Source organism: Chelon labrosus (assembly GCF_963514085.1).
Source record: "Chelon labrosus genome assembly, chromosome: 7".
Classification (NCBI taxonomy): Eukaryota; Metazoa; Chordata; class Actinopteri; order Mugiliformes; family Mugilidae; genus Chelon; species Chelon labrosus.
The window spans coordinates 2,057,547-2,083,340 of record NC_140343.1 but is presented as its reverse complement, the minus strand read 5'-3'; the positions used below and the strand labels follow the sequence as shown (position 1 = coordinate 2,083,340).

Here is a 25,794-nt window from a genome sequence, read left to right as displayed (position 1 = left end):
AGTACTGTAAAAAAAGAAGCAAACAATAACAATTTGTGGTTGCATTTTTCTACAGAATGGCTAGAAGACCTGCTGGGGGTGGACGCAAACAGACGGCAGGATCCATAAGCCCATTTGTGCAGAATTGTGTTTTTCTGTTCGCAGTAGTGTATTGTTTGTTTTATTTTTGTTTTATTTTTGCTTTAACTGAATTTACTGTACTTTTTGTCATTTGTCATTTTGTCATCAGAGTGACATTTTGACAACGGATTGTTAGGTTTTGATGGCAAAGTTTCAATTTGACATAGATGTGAATGGTTTATTTCCCAGTGTTTTGTCTTTTTTGCTTGTGTGAAGAGTTTTGAAACACTGAGCCAAGTTTTGCAAAACGTGTTCAAGCAACGTACAAAAACTGTAATGTGACATGAAGCATCACTTGAAACCGAAGCTGAACTCAAGAGAAAATGTAATGTAATGTACTTTATTTATATGGCACTTTACAACAATCCACAGGTGAAACAAAGTACTTTACAAGAGACCAAACAACAATTAAAATACATACCAGAAAAGAAGTACATGAGTAAAAGTAAGATAAAAACATCAGAAAAACAATAATTAAGACTTTAAAAGTGTCAAATTGTCAGATTATCTTTTGTTTTTGTAACTTTAGTTTTAACAGTTGCACCACAAATAAATGTATTATTATTTGTTAACTCCTGGGAGCTGCACAGAGAGTTGTGTTAGATCAAGTGTTTATCACAGAAGCAGAAAAAAAGAGGAAGATGAAACTTGACCGCGCCTTTGCAGTTGTTGGCCCTGAACCGTAGAAAAATTGGCACTTTAGACAGACCGACTGTCTTCCTCATTTTAAATCCTCTCCTAAAACACATTTTTTTCTCTTTGGCTTTTAACTCAGCATGAGATGTTGGTTGTTATAGTTTATATTGTTTTATTGGTTTTATGATTTTAATCTTGTTTTAAATTTTTCTTTGTATTTTTATATTCTCATGTCTGTGTACAGCAGTTTTGCCAACCTTGTTGTTTTTAAAGTGCTTTATAAATAAAGATTGATTGATTGATTAAACAGCATCAGGTTTTGATAAAAGGATCATTGTAAACTTATTTTTCAGGCCATGAAGACCAACATCTTCCTGATTTATCTCCAGTCTTGTTCCATCTTTATTTTGACTCTCAGTGCTGCACGTTGACCAGAAACTCCTCGATTTGTCTTTGGTAAATGTTTCTTTGATTCCTATTTGCACCTGGACGCCTGAAAGTGGCAGCAGGTCACCAGTAGCTCCGTGATTCTTTTTAAGTTATTCTTGTGTGTTCCTTTGATCTTTTTTTTCGAACTTATCCTTGAATTCTTTGCCAAAAATCAATCACCATGTTTTTTGTCTGTTTTTGTCTTAATGCTGCTTTTTGTTCATTTTTTCTGGACTTTCCGTGTTGAGCTGTAGCGGTCAGCAGAGTGACCGTCCATCCGTATAGACACGAGAGCAACTGCTAGCGTTGTCAACCCTTGTGCTGTCCGGAACAAGGCCTGTGATTCCTGAGGGGATGCCGTGCTGGAGCGAAAGTGAAAGAGCGGAGACGGAATTTCAAACCAGCCATTTATCCTTATAGAGAACGTGAGATCTCTGGTAAATAAGATGGACGACCTGTGTGCGCTTGTTAGAACTTCAAGACTCTATAGGTGGATAGAGACATGGTCCAGAGTGGCAAGAAGAACGGCGGCAGGAGCGAAGAGACAGCCTGCCTCCACAAGGACAGTTAAGAGGTGGCGTGAGGAGGTTAGCAACGCTCTGCAGGACTGCTTTGAAACCACTAACTGGGACGTGCTCTGCCAGCTCCACAGGAATGACATACACAGCATGACGGACTGCATCAAAGACTATATAAACTTCTGTGAGGATACAGTAATCCCTACAAGGACTGTCCACTGTTATCCTAACAACAAGCCCAGGATCACCAGCCAGCTGAAGGATCTGCTGAACAAGAAGAAGCAGGCCTTCAGATCTCGAGATAAGGACGAGTTGAAGAGGATACAGTGGCAACTCAAGGTCCAGTTGAGGAAATGTAAGGACGCCTACAGGAGGAAGCTGGAGGCCAAGCTCCAGCAGAACAACGCCCGGGACGTGTGGAGGGGCATGAAGTTGATCACTGGCTTTAACATCAAAGCCAAGCAACAGGACGGCGGCCCAGACAGAGCCAACGAGCTGAATGTCTCTTTCAATGTCGTTTTCGTTGAAATTTGGGCCTGTTCTGGTTGTGAAAGTGAAATGATTGACTGTCTCCTTAATTCTGGCATCATTTCAAGTAGTGTGCTACTTTGTCCAGCAGATGGAGCCATTGCATTTGTGTGGGTGTGAAGCTGTTTTAACTTACTTTGATGCCACAGAGAGAATACATTCAAAACAGCCAAGACTTACAGCTATCACAGATGATGTGCTCTGAAAAATATACAATTGCACAGACGTGCACGGTGCATTTACCCCCGTCCTTGCTGGTCCCTGACGGGCATGGGGTGCGAGGGCCCGTTCATCGCTGCCTGCAGCTTTAATTTACTTATTTTATTAAATTTAATTTAATCTTTCTTTTATCTGTGGTTCTTAAGAGTGTTTTTTATGTGCAGCTAAGCTACTGTGACCAAGCAATTTCCCTTGTGGATGAATAAAGTTTATCTAAGTCTTCCTGAGGCTGTCCTCCCGAAAAAAGAACTGTTGTGGTATCTCTGCTGCCATAAGTATTTTATCGACTTTTGTTCCTCTTTTTTGGCTAAAATATAAACACTTTGCATAGGAGTTGTAAACCACCTGTTTCTCTTCATCATCCAGATCCCTTAATAGCAGATTTCTGAATATCTGGTCCCCTTCATCTTGGCGTTTTGACTTTGCATATATGTTTGCAAGAGCTGCTTGCATTCTGACTGAAGAATGAGGATAGAGAGAAATTCAATTAAATTTTATTTATATAGCGTCAGTAACGACAGAAATCGACTCCAGACGCTTTAGAAAACTCCCCCCAGAGCAGCCTGAAGGCGACAGTGGCAAGGAAAAGCTCCCTTTTAACAGGAAGTAAACTTGAGCAGAACCCAGCTCATTCAGAGGGAACCATCTGCCTAAGGCCAGCCGGGTAGAGACAGAAAAGAGAGAAGAGGACAGCAGGAGAAATGAGATAAACCTAGATCTGTCATAGATACACACATCTAACTAAAAAACATACATGTAGAATCTGATGCAGCCCAACAGCTTCCGGATTTATCACCAGTTTCTCTTTATAAATAAAACTGAATTGAATTAATATTGATTGTTATTATCTCAGGTGGCACGGTGGTGAGGTGGTTAGCACTGATGCCTCACAGCAAGAAGGTCACCGGTTCGAATCCATGGGCCGGCTGACATTTCTGTGTGGAGTTTGCATGTTCTCCATGTGTCTGCGTGGGTTCTCTCCGGGTACTCCGGCTTCCTCCCAAAGACATGCTCATTAGGTTAACTGATGATTCTAAATTGGCAGTAGGTGTGAATGTGAGTGTGAATGGTTATCTGTCTCTCTGTGTTAGCCCTGCGATGGACTGGCGACCTGTCCAGGGTGTACCCCCGCCTCTCGCCCGATGACAGCTGGGATAGGCTCCAGCAGACCCCCGCAGACCCCCGCGACCCTTAACAGGACTAAGCAGGTATAGAAGATGAATGAATGAATGAATGTTATTAGTGATGAGGTGGTTAGCACTGATGCCTCACAGCGAGAAAGTCCTGGGTTCACATCCATGCACTGCTTGGACCTTTCTGTGTGTCTTTGGACGGTGGGAGGAAGCTGGAGTACCTGGAGAGAACCCACACAGACACAGGGAGAACATGCAAACTACACACACAAAGGAACCAGTCGGACCATTGATGAGAACCCAGAACCTTCTGGCTGTGAGTGCAGCAAATTTTGTGTATGGTAAATGATGCTGTTCTGCCACTTTTATTTTGAAGAGCACAGTTCTTCTTCTACTACTTCCTGTTACTACTGACACTAGACTTCCTGCTCCTTTCTCGTTGTAACAGCATGCTCTCGTTGCTCCAGAGTTGCTAAAACATGCAAACAAATGATTTACTTGTTGTATTCTGTGTTAGAACCCGTGAGAAGTTATTTTATTGTGGTTTGCTTCGTTTGTGTCGTTTGTACGTCACGTGTAAGGACTGTCACTGCCAGGTGTGTGTGGGAGATATGCTGCTAGCAGCCTGAGCTCAAAGTTGGCGCCCTTGGAAGCAGAAGAAGGTAGGAGGAGATTAATGGTGTAGTCATTTTATTTAAAAACGGAAGGAAACATCATTATTTTTATTTAAATAAGAGCACCACGTGTTGATTTGATCTGCTGGGCAGCTAATCTGCTTCAGAGTGACTTTAATATTTTTCTGATCTGTTACAATGAGTTGTTATTATTATTTGTGCATCCTACTGTATTCATATTAATATTCTTTCTTATTTTAAAACTTCAGTTTTAACAGTTGCACCACAAATAAATGTATTATTATTTGTTAAATCCTGGGAGCTGCACAGAGAGTTGTGTTAAATCAAAAACAAAACAGTTAATTGTGTTTTCTTCTTATTTCACCTTTATATAATTCAATTGTAGACGTAATTACATTTTCGTTATGTGAATGTTTTATTAAAAGGCAACTACGAATGACGTAACATTGAGCACCGCTGCCCTTTCTGTTCCTTGTAATAGAAACTCACTGGACAACTTGAAGCTTCACTTGAAACTGAAACTGAACTCAAGATTGTATTTATCTCGGGGCAGCAGACTGGTGTGGTGGTTAGTGTGAAGGTTCTGGGTTGAATCCATCAGACTGAGGATGTTTATGGTGTTGCCATGGGCTACAGCTGACAGTACCCATGTTCAAGCTTCAGTTACCTTGTAGAAAAGCCTCTGTAGCTTCTTTTGTGTGAGATGCTACAATATGTATTCAGGTCAAGAACATAGACGTTGACTCGACTTTCACCACATATTAGTTGACAGAAGTCGTTCAACCCCTATTATCCAGTGCTCATGGATTAGCTGTCTGCTTCACAGCTTTATTGTTCTGGATCCCTCTTATTGTTCTCCACATGTTGATTTGATCTGTTGGGCAGCTAATCTGCTTCAGAGTGACTTTAATATTTTTCTGATGTGTGACAATGAGTGACAATTTGTGCATCTAACTGTATTCATATTAATATTTTATTTTTATTTAAGACTTTAGTTTTAACAATTGCATCACAAATAAATGTATTATTATTTGTTAAATCCTGGGAGCTGCACAGAGAGTTGTGTTAGATCAAGTGTTTATCACAGAAGCAGAAAAAAAACAAAACAGTTAATTTTCTTATTTTCTTATTGTTTTACATGATTTAATTCCACCATTACATAATTACATTTTCGCCATAACTACATTTTAGTTACATTTTAATTGAATTCAAGACTTTAAACAGCATCAGGTTTTGATAAAAGGATCATTGTAAACTTATTTTTCAGGCCATGAAGACCAACATCTTCCTGATTTATCTCCAGTCTTGTTCCATCTTTATTTTGCTCTCAGTGCTGCAGGTTGACCAGAAACTCCTCGATTTCTCCACACATCCGGCTTCTGTTTCTTTCTTTGATCTTCTCCAGATGCTTGATGCTGTCCTCCCGATAGAAGGATTGTTGTGGTATCTCTGCTGCCTTCATGTGGTATTCTATCGACTCGCGACTATCATTCCGACTGAAATACAGAAATTTGGCGTAGTAGTTAAAAAGCATCTGTTTCGCTTCGTCATCCAGATCACTTTCCAGCAGTTCATCAAATATTTGATCAGCTGCAGCTTGGCTATGATTTGTTTTTGCATATAGGAAGGCAAGAAATATTTTTCTTTTGACTGAAGAATGAGGATAGAGAGAAATGACTTCCTCAGAGAGACTGATGGCTCTGTTGATCATGCTGTGGTCCAGAGGATTGTTCCCTTCATGTAAGATCCTCCTTTTGTAGCAGACTGCAGCACATCTCTTGAGGTAACGCTCATCTGGATGTCTTTCCAGAGCTTCCTCTGCCAGATCATTAGCTTCATCCATGGATAAATGCTTTCTGTACAGCCTCAATAATGGTTTGAAACCACTGTAGCTGCTAACTGGTCTTCTTAAAACCTTTTCAGCCAACTCACGTGCTTCTTCTTTAATGTCTGTTCCTCTCTGAGCACATGTCTCAAGGTAAAGAGCAGCAAGGTACAAGTTCTCTGGATCGCGTTGTCTGGCGATTACCATTTCCTCCAAGATGTCATCCCCCAGCTCATTGCCACGTTGCTTCGAGGCACTTACTAATGCTAACACACGGCTGGTCTGCCACTCCACCCTGTTCGGCTGCATCCTGAAGGCTCTCTGGAAGTAATCTGCAGCCAGCAGCTTTTTGTCTGCACAGAACTTCATCAGGGTCCAGGCCTTCTCAGCGTGGATCTCTGGATGCAGCTTGTCCTCTGATGGAGATGGGTACTCGTTCATCAGGGCGTGGACCTTTGACAGGTACTCCTCACTCTTTGCTCGTTCTCCCAGGTGGTGGTGCATCCAAGCCAGGTTCCCGTAGTTCACCACCAACCAGGGACCATCTGAGACTGTGTTCCTCATCTGGTGGAAGGCCTCAGTGGCCCTGCTGAAGAAGCTCTGGGCCTCTTCAGTGAAGCCCAGCTGATAGTGGATGAACCCCTGCAGGTTGTAAATGTGACCCAGCCAGCTGTTTCCTTCCTCTGTACCAGTGTCCTCTAGTTTGTCCCTGAGACGGAAAAGTCTGGGCCTGCTGGAGTCCAGATCCCAGGTGAAGTGGCTCTGGAGGGCCTCCAGCTTGGACTCCAGTGTTGGCTGAGTCTGAGCAGCACTGATAGAGAATAAAAATGACAAATATTAAATCACATATACATGACAGCAATATGATGTGCTCTGTGGAAGGAAGGAAGATAAAATAAACAGAAAGTAGCATGTGTAGGAGAGAAATGATGATGAATGATGAAGAAAATCTAGAAAAACTAAAAAAAGCAGAAGAAGAAAGGAGAAAGAGTGTAAGTTAGAATATGAAGACGAAGAAATTGGTAAAAAGACAATGGATAAAGAATTATGCATCAAAAGGAAAAGAAAAGAGAAAAATCAATGAGTGTCAAACAAGAACAGAGAGTGAAGGAAAGAGGGAACAAGGGATGGAAAGAACAAACAGCATGAAAAGGAAGAAATGGATGAATGAGATGTCAGAGAGTAAAGATTAAAAGTGAAAAAAGAAAGAAAATGTAGAATAAAGAAAAAAAGAAAATATGTATCAGCATGAAGGAACATCAATAAGTAAAAAAGGAAGACAGGAATAAAAGACAATGATGGGAAAACTGAGGAAAGAGGACTAATGGAGAGAAAAGCAAAGCTAAATATCAACAGAATCAGCTGCTCACCTCATCATGTAGCTCTGATCTGGACTCTTTGAATCCACGTCTCTGTTCATCCTGTTTATATGCTGCTTGTTTGGGTGGGGTCCAAGAAATATCTATGAATGTTCTATTAAAAGATGACCATGAACGATGTCTGTTCCTTGTGATAGAAACTCACTGGACAACATGCAGCGTCACTTTAAAAAGGAACTGAATTCAAGATTGTATTTATCTCGGGGCAGCAGACTGGTGTGGTGGTTAGCGTGAAGGTTCTGCGTTGAATCCATCAGACTGACGATGTTTATGGTGTTGCCGTGGGCTAATTTTTTTTATGAACACAACAGTCCTTGGAAAAGTTTTGGCCACAGTCTTTCGACAAGATGGGGAGAACCAGAGGAAACAAAGACAAAAAAGATGTCTCATCCGAGCCCGGCGACGATACACAAGATGGCAATCATACCGAATCTGAAACCGCGGATGGGCTTGACCCTACCCCTGCTAAAGCTCTGAGCGAAATGACTCACAACACTGTTAAACTTACTGATGTAAAACTTAGCCCTTTGGCCGAGACTATCCATACGCTTGCCACGGAACTCCAGGGCGCTGGCAAGCGGCTAGATGAAGCAGAGGCTAGGCTACAAAAACATATTATGCACTTTACTGTTTTTATGCAATGACTGGGTGTGTTACTTATGCTGCTAATGTTCTTATATGTTTTTTTTTAATTTATTTATTCTTTTTTTATATCTTTATTCAATGATGCACTGATAGGAGAGCACTTTTAATTTTGTTGTACTTGTGACAGTGACAATAAGGACCTATTCTATTTTACTAGACAGCACACAGCACAAGAGCCGAGGATAGTGGAGCTGGAAAAGCAGGTCAGTGCCCTTGCGGAGAGTTTGGACAGGGCCGAGAACTACAGCAAGCACCTTAATATTTGAGTGGTCGGCCTGGCGGAGGGTACTGAGACTGGATAGCCTGTGGAATTTTTCAAGTCATGGCTACCTCGCGTTCTACAGATGACCACAAAGGCCGACCGCATAAAGCTGGAGAGAGCTCACCGCACCCTCACACCTAAACCGGACCCGAACAGGAGCTCCAGGTTGCTGCTGCTACGATTCCACGCATTCAGAGACAAAACAGAGGGTTATGGAAGCGGCACGCCGGGCGAGCCAGGACGGCGGGATAATCTACAGTGGATCCATGGTCTCTTTTTACAGCGATTTCTCCACAACGGTGATGAAGAAACGCAAGGCATACAATGCGGTGAAACAGCGGTTGTGAGAGCGAGGGATTCCATATACTATGTTGTTCCCGCCAACTCTACAGGTGATACACGGAGGCGCCACAAAGAGGAGGAGGTACGCGATTTTATTCCCTGCCTCAATGTTAACTTTGCGGAGTACGGAGCTCCGTTTGTCTGGTTTGGGACACTTTTTCTGTAATAGCTGTAGTTGAGCACACTGTGCCCTTTCTGTTCCTTGTAATAGAAACTCACTGGACAACATGAAGCATCACTTGAAACCGGAACTGAACTAAAGATTGTATTTATCTTGGGGCAGCAGGCTGGTGTGGTGGATCCCTCTTATTGTTCTCCACGTGTTGATTTGATCTGCTGGACAGCTAATCTGCTTCAGAGTGACTTTAATAATTTTCTGATGTGTGACAATGAGTTGTTACTATTTGTGCATCTGGCTGTATATTAATATTCTTTCTTTATTTTTAAGTCAAATTGTCAAATGATCTGTTTCTTATTTTATTATTGTTTTACATGATTTAATTCCACTTTTACGTAATTACATTTTAGCTATAATTATGTTTTAGATACATCTGAATTGAATTCAAGACTTCAAACAGCATCAGGTTTTGATAAAAGGATCATTGTAAACTAATTTTTCAGGCCATGAAGACCAACATCTTCCTGATTTATCTCCAGTCTTGTTCCATCTTTATTTTGCTCTCAGTGCTGCAGGTTGCCCAGAAAATCCACGATTTCTCCACACATCGAGCTTCTCCTTCTGTCTTTGATCTTCTTCAGGTTTTTGATGCTGTCCTCCCGATAGGAGGATTGTTGTGGTATCTCTGCTGCCTTCATGAAGTATTTTATCGACTTGCGACTATCGTTCCGACGGAAAAACAGAAATTTGGCGTAGCAGTTAAAAAGCATCTGTTTCCTTTCTAAATCCAGGTCACTTTCCAGCAGTTCATCATATATCTGATCAGCTACAGCTTGCCTGTCATTTGTTTTTGCATAGATGTTGGCAAGAAATATTTTTTCTTTGAGTGAAGAATCAGGATAAAGTGAATTGCTTTCCTCACAGAGACTGATGGCTCTGTTGATCATGCTGTGGTCCAGAGGATTGTCCCTTTCAGGTAAGATCTTCCTTTGGTAGCAGATTGCAGCACATCTCTTGAGGTAACGTTCATCTGGATGTCTTTCCAGAGCGTCCTCTGCCAACTTAATAGCTTCATCCATGGATAAATAGATTCGATACAGCCTCAGTAATGGTGTGAACCCATTGAAGCTGCTAACTGGTTTTCTTAAAACCTTTTCAGCCAACTCACGTGCTTCTTCTTTAATGTCTGTTCCTCTCTGAGCACATGCCTCAAGGTAAAGAGCAGCAAGGTACAAGTTCTCTGGATCGTGTTCTTTGGCTTTTACTATTTCCTCCAAGATGTCAACGCCCTGCTCAATGCTAGGGTGCTTAGAGGCACTTACTAATGCTAACACACGGCTGGTCTGCCACTCCACCCTGTCCGGCTGCATCCTGATGGCTCTCTGGAAGTAATCTGCAGCCAGCAGCTTTTTGTCTACACTGAACTTCATCAGGGTCCAGCCCTTCTCAGCGTAGATCTCTGGATGCAGCTCGTCCTCTGATGGAGATGGGTACGCGTTCATCAGGGCGTGGACCTTTGACAGGTACTCCTCACTCTTTGCTCGTTCTCCCAGGTGGTGGTGCATCCAAGCCAGGTTCCCGTAGTTCACCACCAACCAGGGACCATCTGAGACTGTGTTCCTCATCTGGTGGAAGGCCTCAGTGGCCCTGCTGAAGAAGCTCTGGGACTCTTCAATGAAGCCCAGCTGATAGTGGATGAACCCCTGCAGGTTGTAAATGTGACCCAGCCAGCAGTTTCCTTCCTCTGTGCCAATGTCCTCCAGAACATCTCTGAGGATAAAAAGTCTGGGCCTGCTGGAGTCCAGATCCCAGGTGAAGTGGCTCTGGAGGGCCTCCAGCTTGGACTCCAGTGTTGGCTGAGTCTGAGCAGCACTGATAGAGAATAAAAATGACAAATATTAAATCACGTATATATGACAGTAATATGATGTGCTCTGTGAAAGGAAGGAAGATAAAATAAACATAGGATAGCATGTGTAGAAATGACGAAAATCTAGAAAAAAAGAAAAAAGAAGAGGAAAAGAGAAACTGAGTGCAAGTTAGAACATGAACAGGAAGAAATTGGTGAAAGACAAGAAAGAAAGAAGAAAAAGAAATAAGATAATGGATAAAGAATTATGGATCAGAAGAAAAACAGAACGAAAGAAAAGTCAGTGAGTCGCAAACAAGGAAAGGAAAGGAAAGAGGGAACAAGGGAGGGAAGAAGAAACAGAGACCATGAAAAGGAAGAAATTGATGAATGAGTAAAGATTAAAAGTAACAGAAAGAAAGTAATGTATTAGAATGGAGGAACATTTATCATTTGTCTTCTGTAACTGCTTGGTCACGGGGGGCTGGAGCCTATCCCAGCTGTCATTGGTCTGGAGGTGGGGTCCACCCTGGACAAGTCTCCAGTCTGTCACAGGGCTAACACAGAGAGACACTCACACCTATGGCCAATTTAGAATCACCAATGAACCTAACCAGCATGTCTTTGGATGGTGGGAGGAAGCTGGAGAACCTGGAGAGAACCCACGCAGACACAGGGAGAACATGCAAACTCCACACCCATGGATTAGCCTTCTGGCTGTGAGGCATCAGTGCTAACCACCACACCACTGTGCCTCCCGAATGGAGGAATATCAGTAAGTAAAAAAGGAAGAAAGGAATAACAGACAGTGATGGGAAAACTGAGGAAAGAGGACTAAAGGAGAGAAAAGCAAAGCTAAATAGCAACAGAATCAGCTGCTCACCTCATCATGTAGCTCTGATCTGGACTCTTTGAATCCACGTCTCTGTTCATCCTGTTTATATGCTGCTTGTTTGGGTGGGGTCCAATAAATATCTATGAATGTTCTACTAAAAGGTAATTATAAATGATGTAATGTTGAGCTCACAGTGCATTTTCTGTTCCTTGTAATAGAAACTCACTGGACAAGATATTATTTTAAGTCAGTTTTAAGCAGGAAGTCGGCTAGTCTTTGATCATGTGACAATAACAACATGGACGCCTCCTAGAAGACAGGTGAGGAGCCCAGTGGGCAAAGTGTTGCGGCAAACTAGCAGCAGTTCATCAAGTTTGTGGATATTCTTCACTAAAAATTAAGCCCACACTACCGTGACATGTCAGTCCTGAAATACAACTTAAGTACTACTGCAATTCATCTGAAAGGACATCCGCTAACGCTAGCAGAGGAACGGTCCAAATCCTCAAGACAGCAGTCAGTTAACAACTTCACCAAACGTCCTGTGGTAACAGAGAGAACGAGGCTGCACATCAACTATTTGCTGGTGAATTGACCTTTAGCTGCTATATACGGAAAAGGCTTGTCCCGGTTACATTATCTTATCTTACAACAGCTGTCACGTACTATTATATGCTATTGACAGTAAAGTTTTATATAGGCTAAACATATCTGCAGCACACAGTATTGATAAGCTTGTGTGTTTATGTTCAGTTCTGTCGTGTTCCATTAGTTGATATTGTTGCTGTGGCTGTACAGCATGTTTGTTTGTTTTTGTCCTTGATGTCAGTGAATGCACCACTGGAGAGATGGTAGTTATGGTTGAGCTGAGAGTTAGCCACATATTAGAAGAGTCAGACTGATGGTGTTTATGGTGTTGGCTACGGCTGACAGTAGTTTGTGTTCAAGCTTCAGTTACTTTTCGTAAAAGCCTCCGTAGCTTCTTTTGTGAGAGACGCTACAATATGTATTTAGGTCAAGAACATAGATTTCATTACTTTCTACTGTGGTTTTATGAGTGCTGTCATCGTCTAGTCAACGTTGAATCGATTTTAATCACATATTAGTCGACTTTAAAAAATCCAAAAGTCGTTCAACCCCTATTATCCAGTGCTCATGGATTAGCTGTCTGCTTTACAGCTTTATTGTTCTGGATCCCTCTTATTGTTGTCCACGTGTTGATTTGATCTGCTGGGCAGCTAATCTGCTTCAGAGTGACTTTAACATTTTTCTGACGTGTAACAATGAGTTGTTGATAGAAAATTATTGGGTTTAGTGTCTAGGTTTATTGAACAGGTTGTATTCATTGTTCATTCATTGTTTTGTAGAAAGCCTTTTAGTTCATGGGGAGTGCAGGAGGCCTGAGGCCTTGGTGCCACCTCAAGGAAGATACTCCCTTCTTCCAGAGAATAGATAACATGCTTATTGATAGGCAGCATGACGTGTACTGAAGATAATCTATCATTGTGTATTAATACTGCTTCATTTTTCTCTTCTCTGAGCTCCTCTCCTATAACTTTGTGTTGTGAGAGATTCTGTGCACTGTTTGACGAAAGAAATGCTGACTTCAAGATCCTCATTGCAGAAGTCTTGATTCCTTTTATTATTTTGTAGTTATTATTATTAATAGTCTAAACAGTTGCACCACAAATAAATGTATTATTATTTGTTAAATCCTGGGAGCTGCACAGAGAGTTGTGTTAGATCAAGTGTTTATCAGAGAAGCAGAAAAAACAAAACAAATATTTGTATTTTCTTATTGTTTTACATGATTTAATTCCACCTTTACATAATTACATTTTAGATACATCTGATTTAATTCCAGACTTTAAACAACATCAGGTTTTGATAAAAGGATCATTGTAAACTTATTTTTCAGGCCATGAAGACCAACATCTTCCTGATTTATCTCCAATCTTGTTCCATCTTTATTTTGGCTCTCAGTGCTGCAGGTTGACCAGAAAATCCTCGATTTCTCCACACATCGGGCTTCTGTTTCTTTCTTTGATCTTCTTCAGATGCCTGATGCTGTCCTCCTGATAGAAGGATTGTTGTGGTATCTCTGCTGCCTTCATGTGGTATTCTATCGACCTGCGACTATCTTTTCGACGCATATACAGAAATTTGGCATAGTAGTTAAAAAGCATCTGTTTCCCTTTTGGATTCAGATCACTTTCTAGCAGATCAGCATATATTTGATCAGCTGCAGCCTGGTTGTGATTTGTTTGTGCATAGATGTTGGCAAGATATATCTTTCTTTTCAGTGAAGAATCAGGATAAAGAGAAATGACTTCCTCAAGGAGACTGATGGCTCTGTTGATCAAGCTGTGGTCCAGAGGATTGTCCCCTCGAAAAAATATCTTCCTTGTGTAGCAGATTGCAGCACATCTCTTGATATAACGCTCATCTGGATGTCTTTCCAGAGCCTCCTCTGCCAACTTAATAGCTTCATCCATGGATAAATGCTTTCTGTACAGCCTCAGTAATGGTTTGAAACCACTGTAGCTGCTAACTGGTTTTCTTAAAACCTTTTCAGCCAACTCACGTGCTTCTTCTTCTTTAATCTTTTTTCCTCTCTGAGCACATGCCTCAAGGTAAAGAGCAGCAAGGTACAAGTTCTCTGGATCGTGTTCTTTGGCTTTTTCCATTTCCTCCAAGATGTCATCCCCCCGCTCAATGCCACGGTACATAAAGGCATTTACTAACGCTAACACACGGCTGGTCTGCCACTCCACCCTGTCCGGCTGCATCCTGATGGCTCTATGGAAGTAATCTGCAGCCAGCAGCTTTTTCTTTGCACAGAACTTCATCAGGGTCCAGGCCTTCTCAGCGTAGATCTCTGGATGCAGCTCGTCCTCTGATGGAGATGGGTACTCGTTCATCAGGGCGTGGACCTTTGACAGGTACTCCTCACTCTTTGCTCGTTCTCCCAGGTGGTGGTGCATCCAAGCCAGGTTCCCGTAGTTCACCACCAACCAGGGACCATCTGAGACTGTGTTCCTCATCTGGTGGAAGGCCTCAGTGGCCCTGCTGAAGAAGCTCTGGGACTCTTCAATGAAGCCCAGCTGATAGTGGATGAACCCCTGCAGGTTGTAAATGTGACCCAGCCAGCTGTTTCCTTCCTCTGTGCCGATGTCCTCCAGTTTGTCTCTGAGACTGAAGAGTGTGGACCTGCTGGAGTCCAGATCCCAGGTGAAGTGGCTCTGGAGGGCCTCCAGCTTGGCCTCCAGTGTTGGCTGAGTCTGAGCAGCACTGATAGAGAATAAAAATGACAAATATTAAATCACATATACATGACAGTAATATGATGTGCTCTGTGGAACGAAGGAAGATAAAATAAACAAAGTAGCATGTGTATGAATGATGAAAATCAATAAAAACTAAAAAAATAAGAGGAAAAGAGAGAAACTGAGTGCAAGTTCGAACATGAACAGGACGAAATTGGTCAAAGACAAGAAAAGAAGAAGAAATAAGAAAAACAGAATGAAAGAAAAATCGCAAACAAGAAAAGGAAAGGAAAGAGGGAACAGTGAAGGAAAGAAGAAAGAGCATGAAAAGGAAGAAACTGATGAATGAGTAAAGACTAAATGTAACAGAAAGAAAGAATTAGAATGGAGGAACATTCATCGTTTATCTTCTGTAACTGTAAAATAACGTACTGAGAACAAGATCCTCCTGATTGACCTTCAAGTCCCTCCACAACCAAGCTCCATCATACCTGTCTGATCTTCTCCAAATATATACACCAGTGTTGCCAGATACGAAATGAAGAATTACTTATCGTTTCTTGGCCCAAGCTATTGTATGTACTAAAACAACAACAAAAATTACAAACATTAGGACAGTGGTTCCCAAACTTTTCACAGCCCGTACCCCTTAAGACATTTGACCTCCAGCCATGTACCCTCTACTCTCACGCACTTCAGACTCCTCATCGCTGTCCATGGCTATGCTAGCAGCTTCGTTAGCCACAAGAAGTTGAGGAATAGCCTGGGTTGTTGTCGCTGGCGTGTGCATCTTCACCTGTGGGCGGACTGGTGGTAGCAGTTGGAAGGGTAATCTATCCATTTTAGTCATTTATCCATTTCTGGCATTTAGCCAGGCGACCTAGTTTACCTCAGACTGTTGACTTGACAGCTCAAATGACAGAAAGTTATCAGAATTGTTGACGACATAATTTAAAGACCCAATCAATAACATTTGCTTGTTTCTTGGGGGAAAATAACTGTAGCGAGTATAGCTATATCATCAGGAGACTGGCACCTGCCCACCAATCACAGACATTTCAGGGAATTGGTGTCCTAGCACTAGCTACATTAGCAGCAAACTGATACATAGCTTCAAAGCCAGTTGTCCTACAATCCAGCTATTAACATAATTGGCTCACATGAAAAACAGTCTTCTGATTTTTCATTTTGGTGGCGAATCAGAAAATGAGAAAACAACCCGTTATCCGCTTTTTTCAGTTTCAAAATGTAATCAGGCTGAGTTCAGAATCTCTTTCAGGTACCCCCTACGTCACTTTGCGTACCCCAGATTGGGAATCACTGCACTAGGACATTCATTCATTTTCTGTAACCGCTTGTCCTCTGGAGGGTCTGCTGGAGCCTATCCCAGCTGTCATTGGTCTCCACCTTGGACAGGTCTCCAGTCTATCACAGGGCTAACACAGAGAGACACTCACACCTACAGTCAATTTAGAATCACCAATTAACCTAACCAGCATGTCTTTGGACGGTGGGAGGAAGCTGGAGAACCTCGAGAGAACCCACGCAGACACAGGGAGAACATGCAGACTACACACAGAAAGGAACCAGTCGGACTATGGATTAGAACCCAGAACCTTCTGGCAGTGAGGCATCAATGCTAACCACCATGCCACTGTGTCGCCTGAATGGAGGAATATCAGAGCTGTGGTGTAGTGGTTGGAGGTGCAGCTTGGGACCGGAGGGCCTGTACACACTACTGTGTGAACAAAAAGGATGGGTCAAACAGCAGGAACATAATTTCCCCTTCATCAATAAAGTATAAAAAAAAAAGGAAGAAAGAAATAATGATGGGAAAACTGAGGAAAGGAGAGAAAAGCAAAGCTAAATATCAACAGAATCAGCTGCTGAAACTCCTCTATTTCTCCACACATCCAGTGTCTGTTTCTTTCTTTGATCTTCTTCAGGTTTTTGATGCTGTCCTCCCGATAGAAGGATTGTTGTGGTATCTCTGCTGCCTTCATGAAGTACTCTATCGACTTGCAACTATCGTTTTGAACGAAATGCAGAAATTTGGCGTAGTAGTTAAAAAGCATCTGTTTCCCTTCTGGTTCCAGGTCACTTTCCATGAGTTCAGCATACATTTGATCAGCTATATCTGGGTTGTACTTTGTTTGTGCATAGATGTTGGCAAGAAATATCTTTCTTTTGACTGAAGAATGAGGATAGAGAGAAATGACTTCCTCAGAGAGACTGATGGCTCTGTTGATCATGCTGTGGTCCAGAGGATTGTTCCCTTCATGTAAGATCCTCCTTGTGTAGCAGATTGCAGCACATCTCTTGATGTAACACTCATCTGGATGTCTTTCCAGAGCCTCCTCTGCCAGATCAATAGCTTCATCCATGGATAAATAGATTCTGTACAGCCTCAGTAATGGTTTGAAACCACTGTAGCTGCTAACTGGTTTTCTTAAAACCTTTTGGGCCAACTCACATGCTTCTTCTTTAATGTCTGTTCCTCTCTGAGCACATGCCTCAAGGTAAAGAGCAGCAAGGTACAAGTTCTCTGGATCATTTTCTTTGACTTTTTCCATTTCCTCCAAGATGTCATCCCCCACCTCAATGCTACGGTACATGAATGCATTTACTAACGCTAACACACGGCTGGTCTGCCACTCCACCCTGTCCGGCTGCATCCTGATGGCTCTCTGGAAGTAATCTGCAGCCAGCAGCTTTTTGTCTACACAGAACTTCATCAGGGTCCAGGCCTTCTCAGCGTAGATCTCTGGATGCAGCTCGTCCTCTGATGGAGATGGGTACTCGTTCATCAGGGCGTGGACCTTTGACAGGTACTCCTCACTCTTTGCTCGTTCTCCCAGGTGGTGGTGCATCCAAGCCAGGTTCCCGTAGTTCACCACCAACCAGGGACCATCTGAGACTGTGTTCCTCATCTGGTGGAAGGCCTCAGTGGCCCTGCTGAAGAAGCTCTGGGCCTCTTCAATGAACCCCAGCTGATAGTGGATGAACCCCTGCAGGTTGTAAATGTGACCCAGCCAGCTGCTTCCTTCCTCTGTACCAATGTCCTCTAGTTTGTCTCTGATACGGAAGAGTGTGGACCTGCTGGAGTCCAGATCCCAGGTGAACTGGCTCTGGAGGGCCTCCAGCTTGGACTCCATTGTTGGCTGAGTCTGAGCAGCACTGATAGAGAATAAAAGTGACAAATATTAAATCACAAATACATGACAGCAATATGATGTGCTCTGTGGAAGGAAGGAAGATAAGATAAACAGAAAGTAGCATGTGTAGGAGAGAAATGATGATGAATGATGAAGAAAATCTGAGAAAAGAAGAAGAGGAAAAGAGACATGGAGTGTAAGTTAGAACATGAACAGGAAGAAATTGGTGAAACACAAGAAAGAAAGAAATAAAAAAGAACGATGATAATGGATAAAGAATCAGTAGGAAAACAGAAAGAAAGAATACATCAGAAAGGAGGAAAATCCAGGAAGACAGGAATAAAAGACAATGATGGGAAAACTGAGGAAAGAAGACTAAAGGAGAGAAAATCAAAGCTAAATATCAACAGAATCAGCTGCTCACCTCATCATGTAGCTCTGATCTGGACTCTTTGAATCCACGTCTCTGTTCATCCTGTTTATATGCTGCTTGTTTGGGTGGGGTACAATAAATATCTATGAATGTTCTACTAAGAGGTAATTATAAATGATGTAAAGACAACATGAAGCATACCTTGAAACCAGAAACTGATCTCAAGAGCAAAATGTTCCATAAAACCATATAGAGTGTAGCCACGTCACAATATGTTCCTCTCTGAGATTTACTATTGGGTGGGACGTTTTGTGACTGCTGTAAAATTAATATAGTTATAGGTAAAGATTATCTATCTTTTAGATTATTAAATGTCTGCAGCTGTCCTTAGAGAGTGGGGCACTGATCAGCCACAACATTTTGACCGGGGAAGTAAATAACATTGACCATCTTTGTTTTTTTTTTTTTTGAATATTTTAATGTAGATTTTTTTCAAAAGAACAAAGTTACAGTTACAACATGACAAACCAAAATCAAATCAAGGAAAAACTCAATATCCACAAGGAGGCAAAGTAAAAATGAAGTGGAAGTGGACTAGTAGAAATAAATAAATAAAAATATTAATAGTTATACATGAATAAATAAAATAAAATACATTAGGCAATAATGAAAGGAACAGAGAGAGACAAAGGGTGGCATCACTACTCAGATAATGCCAAGCTCAGCTTGAATACAGGGAGATTAGTCAACCTGGTGTGCTGGTAGATTTTCCATATAAGTTAAAAATGGTCACCATATTTTGTAGAGAGTCTTTCTTCTTTTCTGCATTCAATAAGTTATTTTCTCTGGGGGCACACAGCTTTATGTTGGGTAATATACAGCTGAAGCAGGAAGTTGAATTGTATCAGCCTATACCTAGAATTTAAAGTAGAGGTGATCCCATCTCTGCACAAGTTCCTCCATAACTGCTCCTCAATAGTTATTCCCAGGTCCTTCTTCCATTTGACCCTTGATTTATCCATATCTGGTACTGATAAAATCAACATAAGAGCTGTATACACCCTAGAGATAGTTCTAAATGATGGTTGGCCAGCATGACACAAACACTCAACTGGTGACGTGGGAGGGGTAAATTCCTATCTCTTCTTTGATTGGCTCTAATAAAGTCACGTAACTGGAGATAACTAAGGAAATCTTTATTTGTCAGACTGTACTTTTCTTTTAGCTGTTCTAGAGACATAAATACTCCGTCTTTATAGCAGTGTTCCAGGCGGCAAATACCCTTCTCCTGCCAAGATCTAAAGCTGCCACTCTGAAGGATCATTGGTAGCAATCTGTTTCCCCATAATGGAGTTTATGTGACAGAAATCCTTCTATCTTAAAGAGTTCACAGAGTTTATACCAAACCTGGATTGAATGGATGATTAAAGGATTATCAGTTGCAGTTTTGATTGTTGTTGTTTTTTTTATCCCATTTATATTGGCCCTTTGCACTAAGGGCACTAAATATTGAGGTTTGGCTATCATAAATAATTAATAATTATCATAAATAATTATTATTAAATAATTGGATCTAAATTACTAGATCACCTCGGGGCACCACCCTTCTGATAAAAGAAAAGATAGCCGATTCATCAAATCAGTCTCATAATATTTACTAAATTTTAGATTGGTACTCTGATTAATAATTAACTGAATAACTATGAGCAAAATTACCACATTAAAAACTAGTTGGAAGGAATTTGGAGTTCTTGACAGTGTAGAGCATGCAAGAAAATGCAATGAGTGGCAAACAAGAAGAGAGAGTGAAGGAAAGGGAATGAGAAAGAAAGAAAGAAAGAACAAATACTTTCTGTTCCTTGTAATAGAAACTCACTGGACAAGTTTAAGTATCACTGAAACTGATCTCTCTCATATAAGTTGGGTATTAATGTTGTGGACAGTGTTTTTCTACTTGGTAATGCGTACATAGGATTTAAGGTTTGGACAAAAGTTTTAAAACCTTGGTCCACCATGATAGAAAAGGGCTGAAAATCACGGGCAATCTTTTTAGCCTACTCCTCGTCAACATTGTGCTTTTTGGCTGGGGCCATCTGCTTTGGTATAAATTGAGTTATTGTGCTTTGGGCTGCAGAAGGTCTGGTTGCACTTGTCAGGATGCTTGCAGTGATGGCAGTGGATGCTGCAACATGTCACAGCAACATGTCACAGCAACATGTCACAGTCATTCAGCTCTCAGTATTTCTCCATAGATCCTGCCTCTGCCCCACTCAGCCTGCCAGCCACGCCCACCTCCTCAGTCTACTCTACTCACCTGTGCACACACCTGTCTCTCATCTCATGCAATCAGCCCAGCATATAGACACCAGCTCCACACTCACTCCTTTGCCAGATTGTTCTTTCCCATGCTCTGCCATTTCCAGTAGCACTGATGCCCCACAGCAAGAAGGTCCCGGTAGTGATGGCGAGATGAAGCCTCATGAGGCATCGAACCACTTGAGCCAACTGGTTCGAGAAAGGGTTCATTTCTCGAAGCTTCATGTGCACATGAAACCACCTACTGGCCAAGTGTATAACCACATAATGTGTGATGCATTGATTTTTTGTGTCTGTAATTAGTGATGGGCAATCGAGGTTTTGTTGAAGCCTCGACACGTGATTAAAAAAAGGTTCATTACTCGAAGCTTCAGTGACTCCGTGCTCTATTTTTTTGTATCTGTGGACAATAAAATGTAGTGCAATGGAGACGTGTCATACTGGTTCATGCTTGTGTGGTACTTGATTGGCCATGCACATTCCTATTCGACTACGTTACATGGATATGTGGTTTAAAGTTAATTATAAGAAAATTATATACATATAACAATAAAAAATAAAAAAGAACCAACGGGAATCGATCCCTTGCTTCAATAACGAAAGACCGGTGATTTCACAGTGTGCCACTAATCCCGTTAATGGCGTTCAATTGTCGTTGGACCATTTTCATTACGTCACTACTACACTCTGTGGACCGTCGCTAATTTGCACTAATGTTTATGTTTCAGCGCTTACGTCAACTATTTTCTTTTGCTCTTGGTATCATGGTTTAGTAGTGTGACTATATATAGTCAGAAGTGCGTGTATAGCTTTGGGCTATAGTTTTATATTAGATATATATCTATATCTTATCTGTATCTCTCTCTCTCTGTCTTATCTATATAACGCTATTTAGGACTATCTGTGTAACTATGTCTATCTATCAGTACAGTGTTATCTAACTATGAAACTAATTTATCTATTTCTCTCTGAATCTCTAATTACGATCTATCTCCACAAAATACGCAACTAACTCCAACTACAGCAACGAACCAACCTACTCTGCAAAGAAACATTCAAATGAGCGCCATTAAATAGGGATAGGGTATCCGGGATATCCCTGAACACACGATCCGCCAAGTGATTCACATGACAAACCGAACCCCTCAGGTGATTCGTTTGCTGCTGAAGCGTCTGAAGCACTTGAGTGACGTCTGAAGCAGTTCAAGTGCTTCGGACGTCACTAGTCACGTGACCGAACCACGCCTTTGCACAGTGGTTCGATACAATTGCTTCATGAGCTACGGCGCATGTGTCGGAGCCTCGGGTGTCAGAGGGCCATCACTATCTCCAGGTTCTCCAGCTTCCTCCCACCGTCCAAAGACATGCTGGTTAGGTTAATTGGTGATTCTAAATTGGCCGTAGGTGTGAGTAGTGATGGGCAATCGAGGCTTTGTTGAAGCCTCGACACGTGATTCAAAAAAAGGTTCTTTACTCGAAGCTTCAGTGACACAGTGCTCTATTAGGACATCTAGTGGACAATACAATGTAGTACAAGTCGTAGTGTCTTACTGGTTCGTGCTTGTATGGGACTTGATTTGCCATGCACATTCCTATTCGACTACATTACATGGATATGTGGTTTAAAGTTGATGATAAGAAAAGTATAAATATATAACAATAAAATAAATAAAAAAGAACCAATGGGAATCGAACGCTTGCTTCACTAACGTAAGACCGGTGATTTCACAGTGTACCACTACCCTCATTAGCGCTGCTCTGTTGTCCTTGGACCAAATTGATTACGTCACTACTACACTCTATGAACGTTCGCTAATTTGCACTAATGTTTATGTTTCAGCGCTTACATCAGCTATTTTCTTTTGCTCTTGGTATCATGGTTTAGTAGTGTTAGAGAATATTTGTACTGAATGCAACACTGTCAAACCAAATCTCTCTTGACTCAGTCATTATTTGCTTCGAAGTCTCATCTCATCTCTCCCGAAGAGCCGAGACAACCAAACCAGTGACAGGGTTTCTGAATGAAGCAGTGAAATGGTTCGTACGTCACAAAACACATGATTTGTCCGAACCAAAACTATACACGCACTTATGACTCAGAGACTGAGTGAGAGTTAGAAAAATAGGACTGTATAGCTAATTTATGTTTAATTGCTCTAGACTACTGTATGGTGTCAAGTGGATAAAATAATAATAATAATAATAATAATGATGAGGATACTAGTTACTGAAGACCATGTTTACGATTTGCCATGTCGGATTGTAACCCTATATACTCTTCACATATATTCATGACGCGCTCCACAAATAGAGACTAATTTGTCACTAGGAACAGGTGAAAATACAGATTATATTATGGTGGACTTGGTTTGGATTTGGATACACGGTCTTGTGGGCAGCCCAGTATGAGAGGGGGTCCTCCGTTCTCTCCAGGGGAGGATCAGCCAAATATCTTTTGACTTCAATGATTGCGTTTGCTGTGGCACTTTGGACCTGTCTGGTTCTGCTGGCATCCTGGTCAAGAAGTCTCCACAGGTCAACTCCTGAAAAATATTGAAGATCCTCATCACCAGAAATGCCATTAGTCATTCCTTTTTCATAATCACATAAAAAAGACAAACCTGTGGAGGCTGCTGCTGGTGCTGGAGGACGAGGCTGAGGAGGGTCTTGTAATGTCAGTGATAGTGGCTGCTGCTGCTCTTGCTGCTGCTCCTCTTGCTGCTCCTCCTGCTGCTGCTGCTCCTGCTGCTGCTGCTGCTGCTGCTGCGCGTTGTTTATGTTTATGACTGTTGAGCATTCACAAATAAGCCGCTCTTTCACATCAGCTACCACTCTCGGATTTGTGAAACCAAATGTTTTAAAATCCAACATGGTTGCAACTGCCAGTGAACTTTCTTTTTCTTTGTCCAGCAATCTATCACCCAAGCATCGGATCAAATTGGATGAAAGGTGTTTTGCCATGGGGGTGGTGAGTTGTGGATCAAGTTGTTCAGTTGTATGCCTTAACACACGATAGAGGGGGATGACCTTTGAAGCGGAAACTCTTTTCTCCCCCAACAGCTCCACATGAAATGGAGCCAGCAACTGAAATGACAGGAAAATACATATTGTCTGAAGGCATAAAATGTGTGGTGAACTTGATGTCATTGTTTGGTCTATTATTAGGCTCCAAATGAGTAAACCCTTCTTCAACAACTATGCAACAAACCTACAGCGTTTGGATGCTATGATCATTTTCTTCTTTGGTTTTCTGTTACATACCTTGATGCATTCTCCTATATTTTCAGATTGTTGATTGGTCAGAGGAGTGAGGTCTGTTTTAAGTGTTGCCAGAGCTGCTGCCACTGCCTCTCTTTCCTCATAGAGGCGCTGAAACATGTCAAGAGTGCTGTTCTAACGCGTGTCCACCTCCAATTTGAGGATTTTTTTACTTTGCGACCCAGTTGTTGTTGCATCTGGACGAGCCGCTCTTTGGCTGTTGTGCTGGTTCTGAAATAAGTTACAATCCTTTTGCTTAAGGCTCAGTTTCTTCAAGGCCCGGAGTGGCTCCAACTGAGTTCTTCACAACAAGATTTAGGCAGTGTGTAATACATTTGCACTGCCTCATGTTCAATATATTTGCTGAAGCATTCATATTACTGGCTGCATCAGTCACAATGCATCGAACTCTATTTTTCAGGCCCCATTCTGCCATCAGTGATGTGATTTCAGCAGCAATGTGGGCTGCTGTGTGGGTTCTAGGAAACTCCTTGACCCCCAGAAGGATAGTTGACAGCTGTTCATTTCCATTTATGAAGTGGCAGGTGACAGCCAGATATGCGTCCATGTTTATAGAGGTCCACATATCTGAGGTGAGGCTCACAGTCTCAACACCCTGAATCTCAGTCTTGGCCTTCTCCTTCTCCTCTTCATATCTGGCCAACACCCTGTTTTTTAACACCTTCCTGGTGGGTAGAGTGAATGTGGGGTCCAGTTTTGCCACAAGCTCTTTAAAGCCAACATCCTCCACCACAGAGAACGTCTGAGAATCCTTAATGATGAAGTTAACTAACGCATCATTCATTTCTTCCTATTGCCTGAAAAAGATAATGCATACAATACAATGCATTAGGTTACACTAAAAATAACACAGGGCAATATAAAACAAACTTTCAGGTGTAAGTAAGTATTAGCGACTGTAATGTATTGGCCTACCTGGGTTAACAGCAACAGGTGGCTGCTGGCTGTTCTCTGGCGCCGGATCCATCCCTCGTCCATGCATAGCCCTTAAATGCCTTAACATGGACGAGGTGTTGTTGCTGTATGACAGCCTTGCATCACACAGCATACACTGGACCTGTGAAACAATCAGTTAGCAAAGTCAATCATAATTTGCAAGCATTTATCTTTAAATGTCCATTCGATTGAAATAGGGCATTGACAGCAATTGTGTAACTGTTTTCAGTAGCCACATTATTACACTTGAGGGCTTGTCCTTAAGGAGTTTTCCAGTGTAAATACAGATGAAATAAAAGAAATTGGAAATCATTCCATGCACGGGACCTTTTCCTGCTTGGCTCCTGCTGCGGCCCCATCTATCTAGAGATATGTCTATATCTATATCTATATCTGTATCTTATCTGGATCTCTCTCTATCTATCTTATCTCTATATAACGCTATTTAGGACTATCTATGTAACTATGTCTGTCTATCAATCTAGTGTTATCTAACTATGTAACTAATTTATCTATTTCTCTCTGTGTCTTATGATCTATTTCCACAAAATACGCAACTAATTCTCAACGCAACTAACACCAACTACAGCAACGAATCAACCTACTCTGTAAAGAAACATTAAAATGAGCACTACTAAATAGGGATAGGATATCCGGGATATCCCTGAACACACTCGATCCCGCCAAGTGATTCACATGACAAACCAAACCCCTCAGATGATTTGTTTGCCGCTGAAGCACTTGAGTGACGTTCGAAGCACTTGAACTGCTTAAAAGGAGTTTCCATTGCCTCCTTGGCCTCAGTGCTGCTCTTGAATTGATATTGATTGTTATTATCTCTGTTCATACTGCAGCCACACTGGAGGGATGGACACATACAGGGAAGGTGGATGTTTTCTAAATATTATCACTCTAATTTCATGATGATAGCATTATCCAGTGCTCATGGATTAGCTGTCTGCTTCACAGCTTTATTGTTCTGGATCCCTCTTATTG

At 41.7% G+C, this 25,794-nt stretch overlaps 2 protein-coding genes and 1 pseudogene across 3 annotated transcripts; all 3 read right to left on the bottom strand.

Moving 5' to 3' along the window:
• Nucleotides 1–5,173: 5,173 nt before the first annotated feature.
• LOC311491104 (uncharacterized protein) lies at nt 5,174–11,532 on the bottom strand. The gene is made up of 5 exons (XM_084548970.1): nt 11,522–11,532; nt 9,360–10,661; nt 8,459–8,504; nt 7,414–7,505; nt 5,174–6,854 (listed from the first exon to the last, which is right to left on the bottom strand). Exons 1-5 carry the CDS (start codon nt 11,527–11,529, stop codon nt 5,546–5,548), a joined length of 2,757 nt encoding a protein of 918 aa, XP_084405096.1. The 5' UTR covers nt 11,530–11,532; the 3' UTR covers nt 5,174–5,545.
• Nucleotides 10,573–15,225, bottom strand: LOC311491103 (interferon-induced protein with tetratricopeptide repeats 2-like; annotated as a pseudogene). The gene is made up of 2 exons: nt 15,216–15,225; nt 10,573–14,826 (listed from the first exon to the last, which is right to left on the bottom strand). The product of its transcript is annotated as an interferon-induced protein with tetratricopeptide repeats 2-like (transcript).
• LOC311490832 (interferon-induced protein with tetratricopeptide repeats 2-like) lies at nt 14,818–17,912 on the bottom strand. The gene has a single exon (XM_084548554.1). It carries the CDS (start codon nt 17,892–17,894, stop codon nt 16,530–16,532), a length of 1,365 nt encoding a protein of 454 aa, XP_084404680.1. The 5' UTR covers nt 17,895–17,912; the 3' UTR covers nt 14,818–16,529.
• Between the last annotated feature and the right edge of the window lie 7,882 nt (nt 17,913–25,794).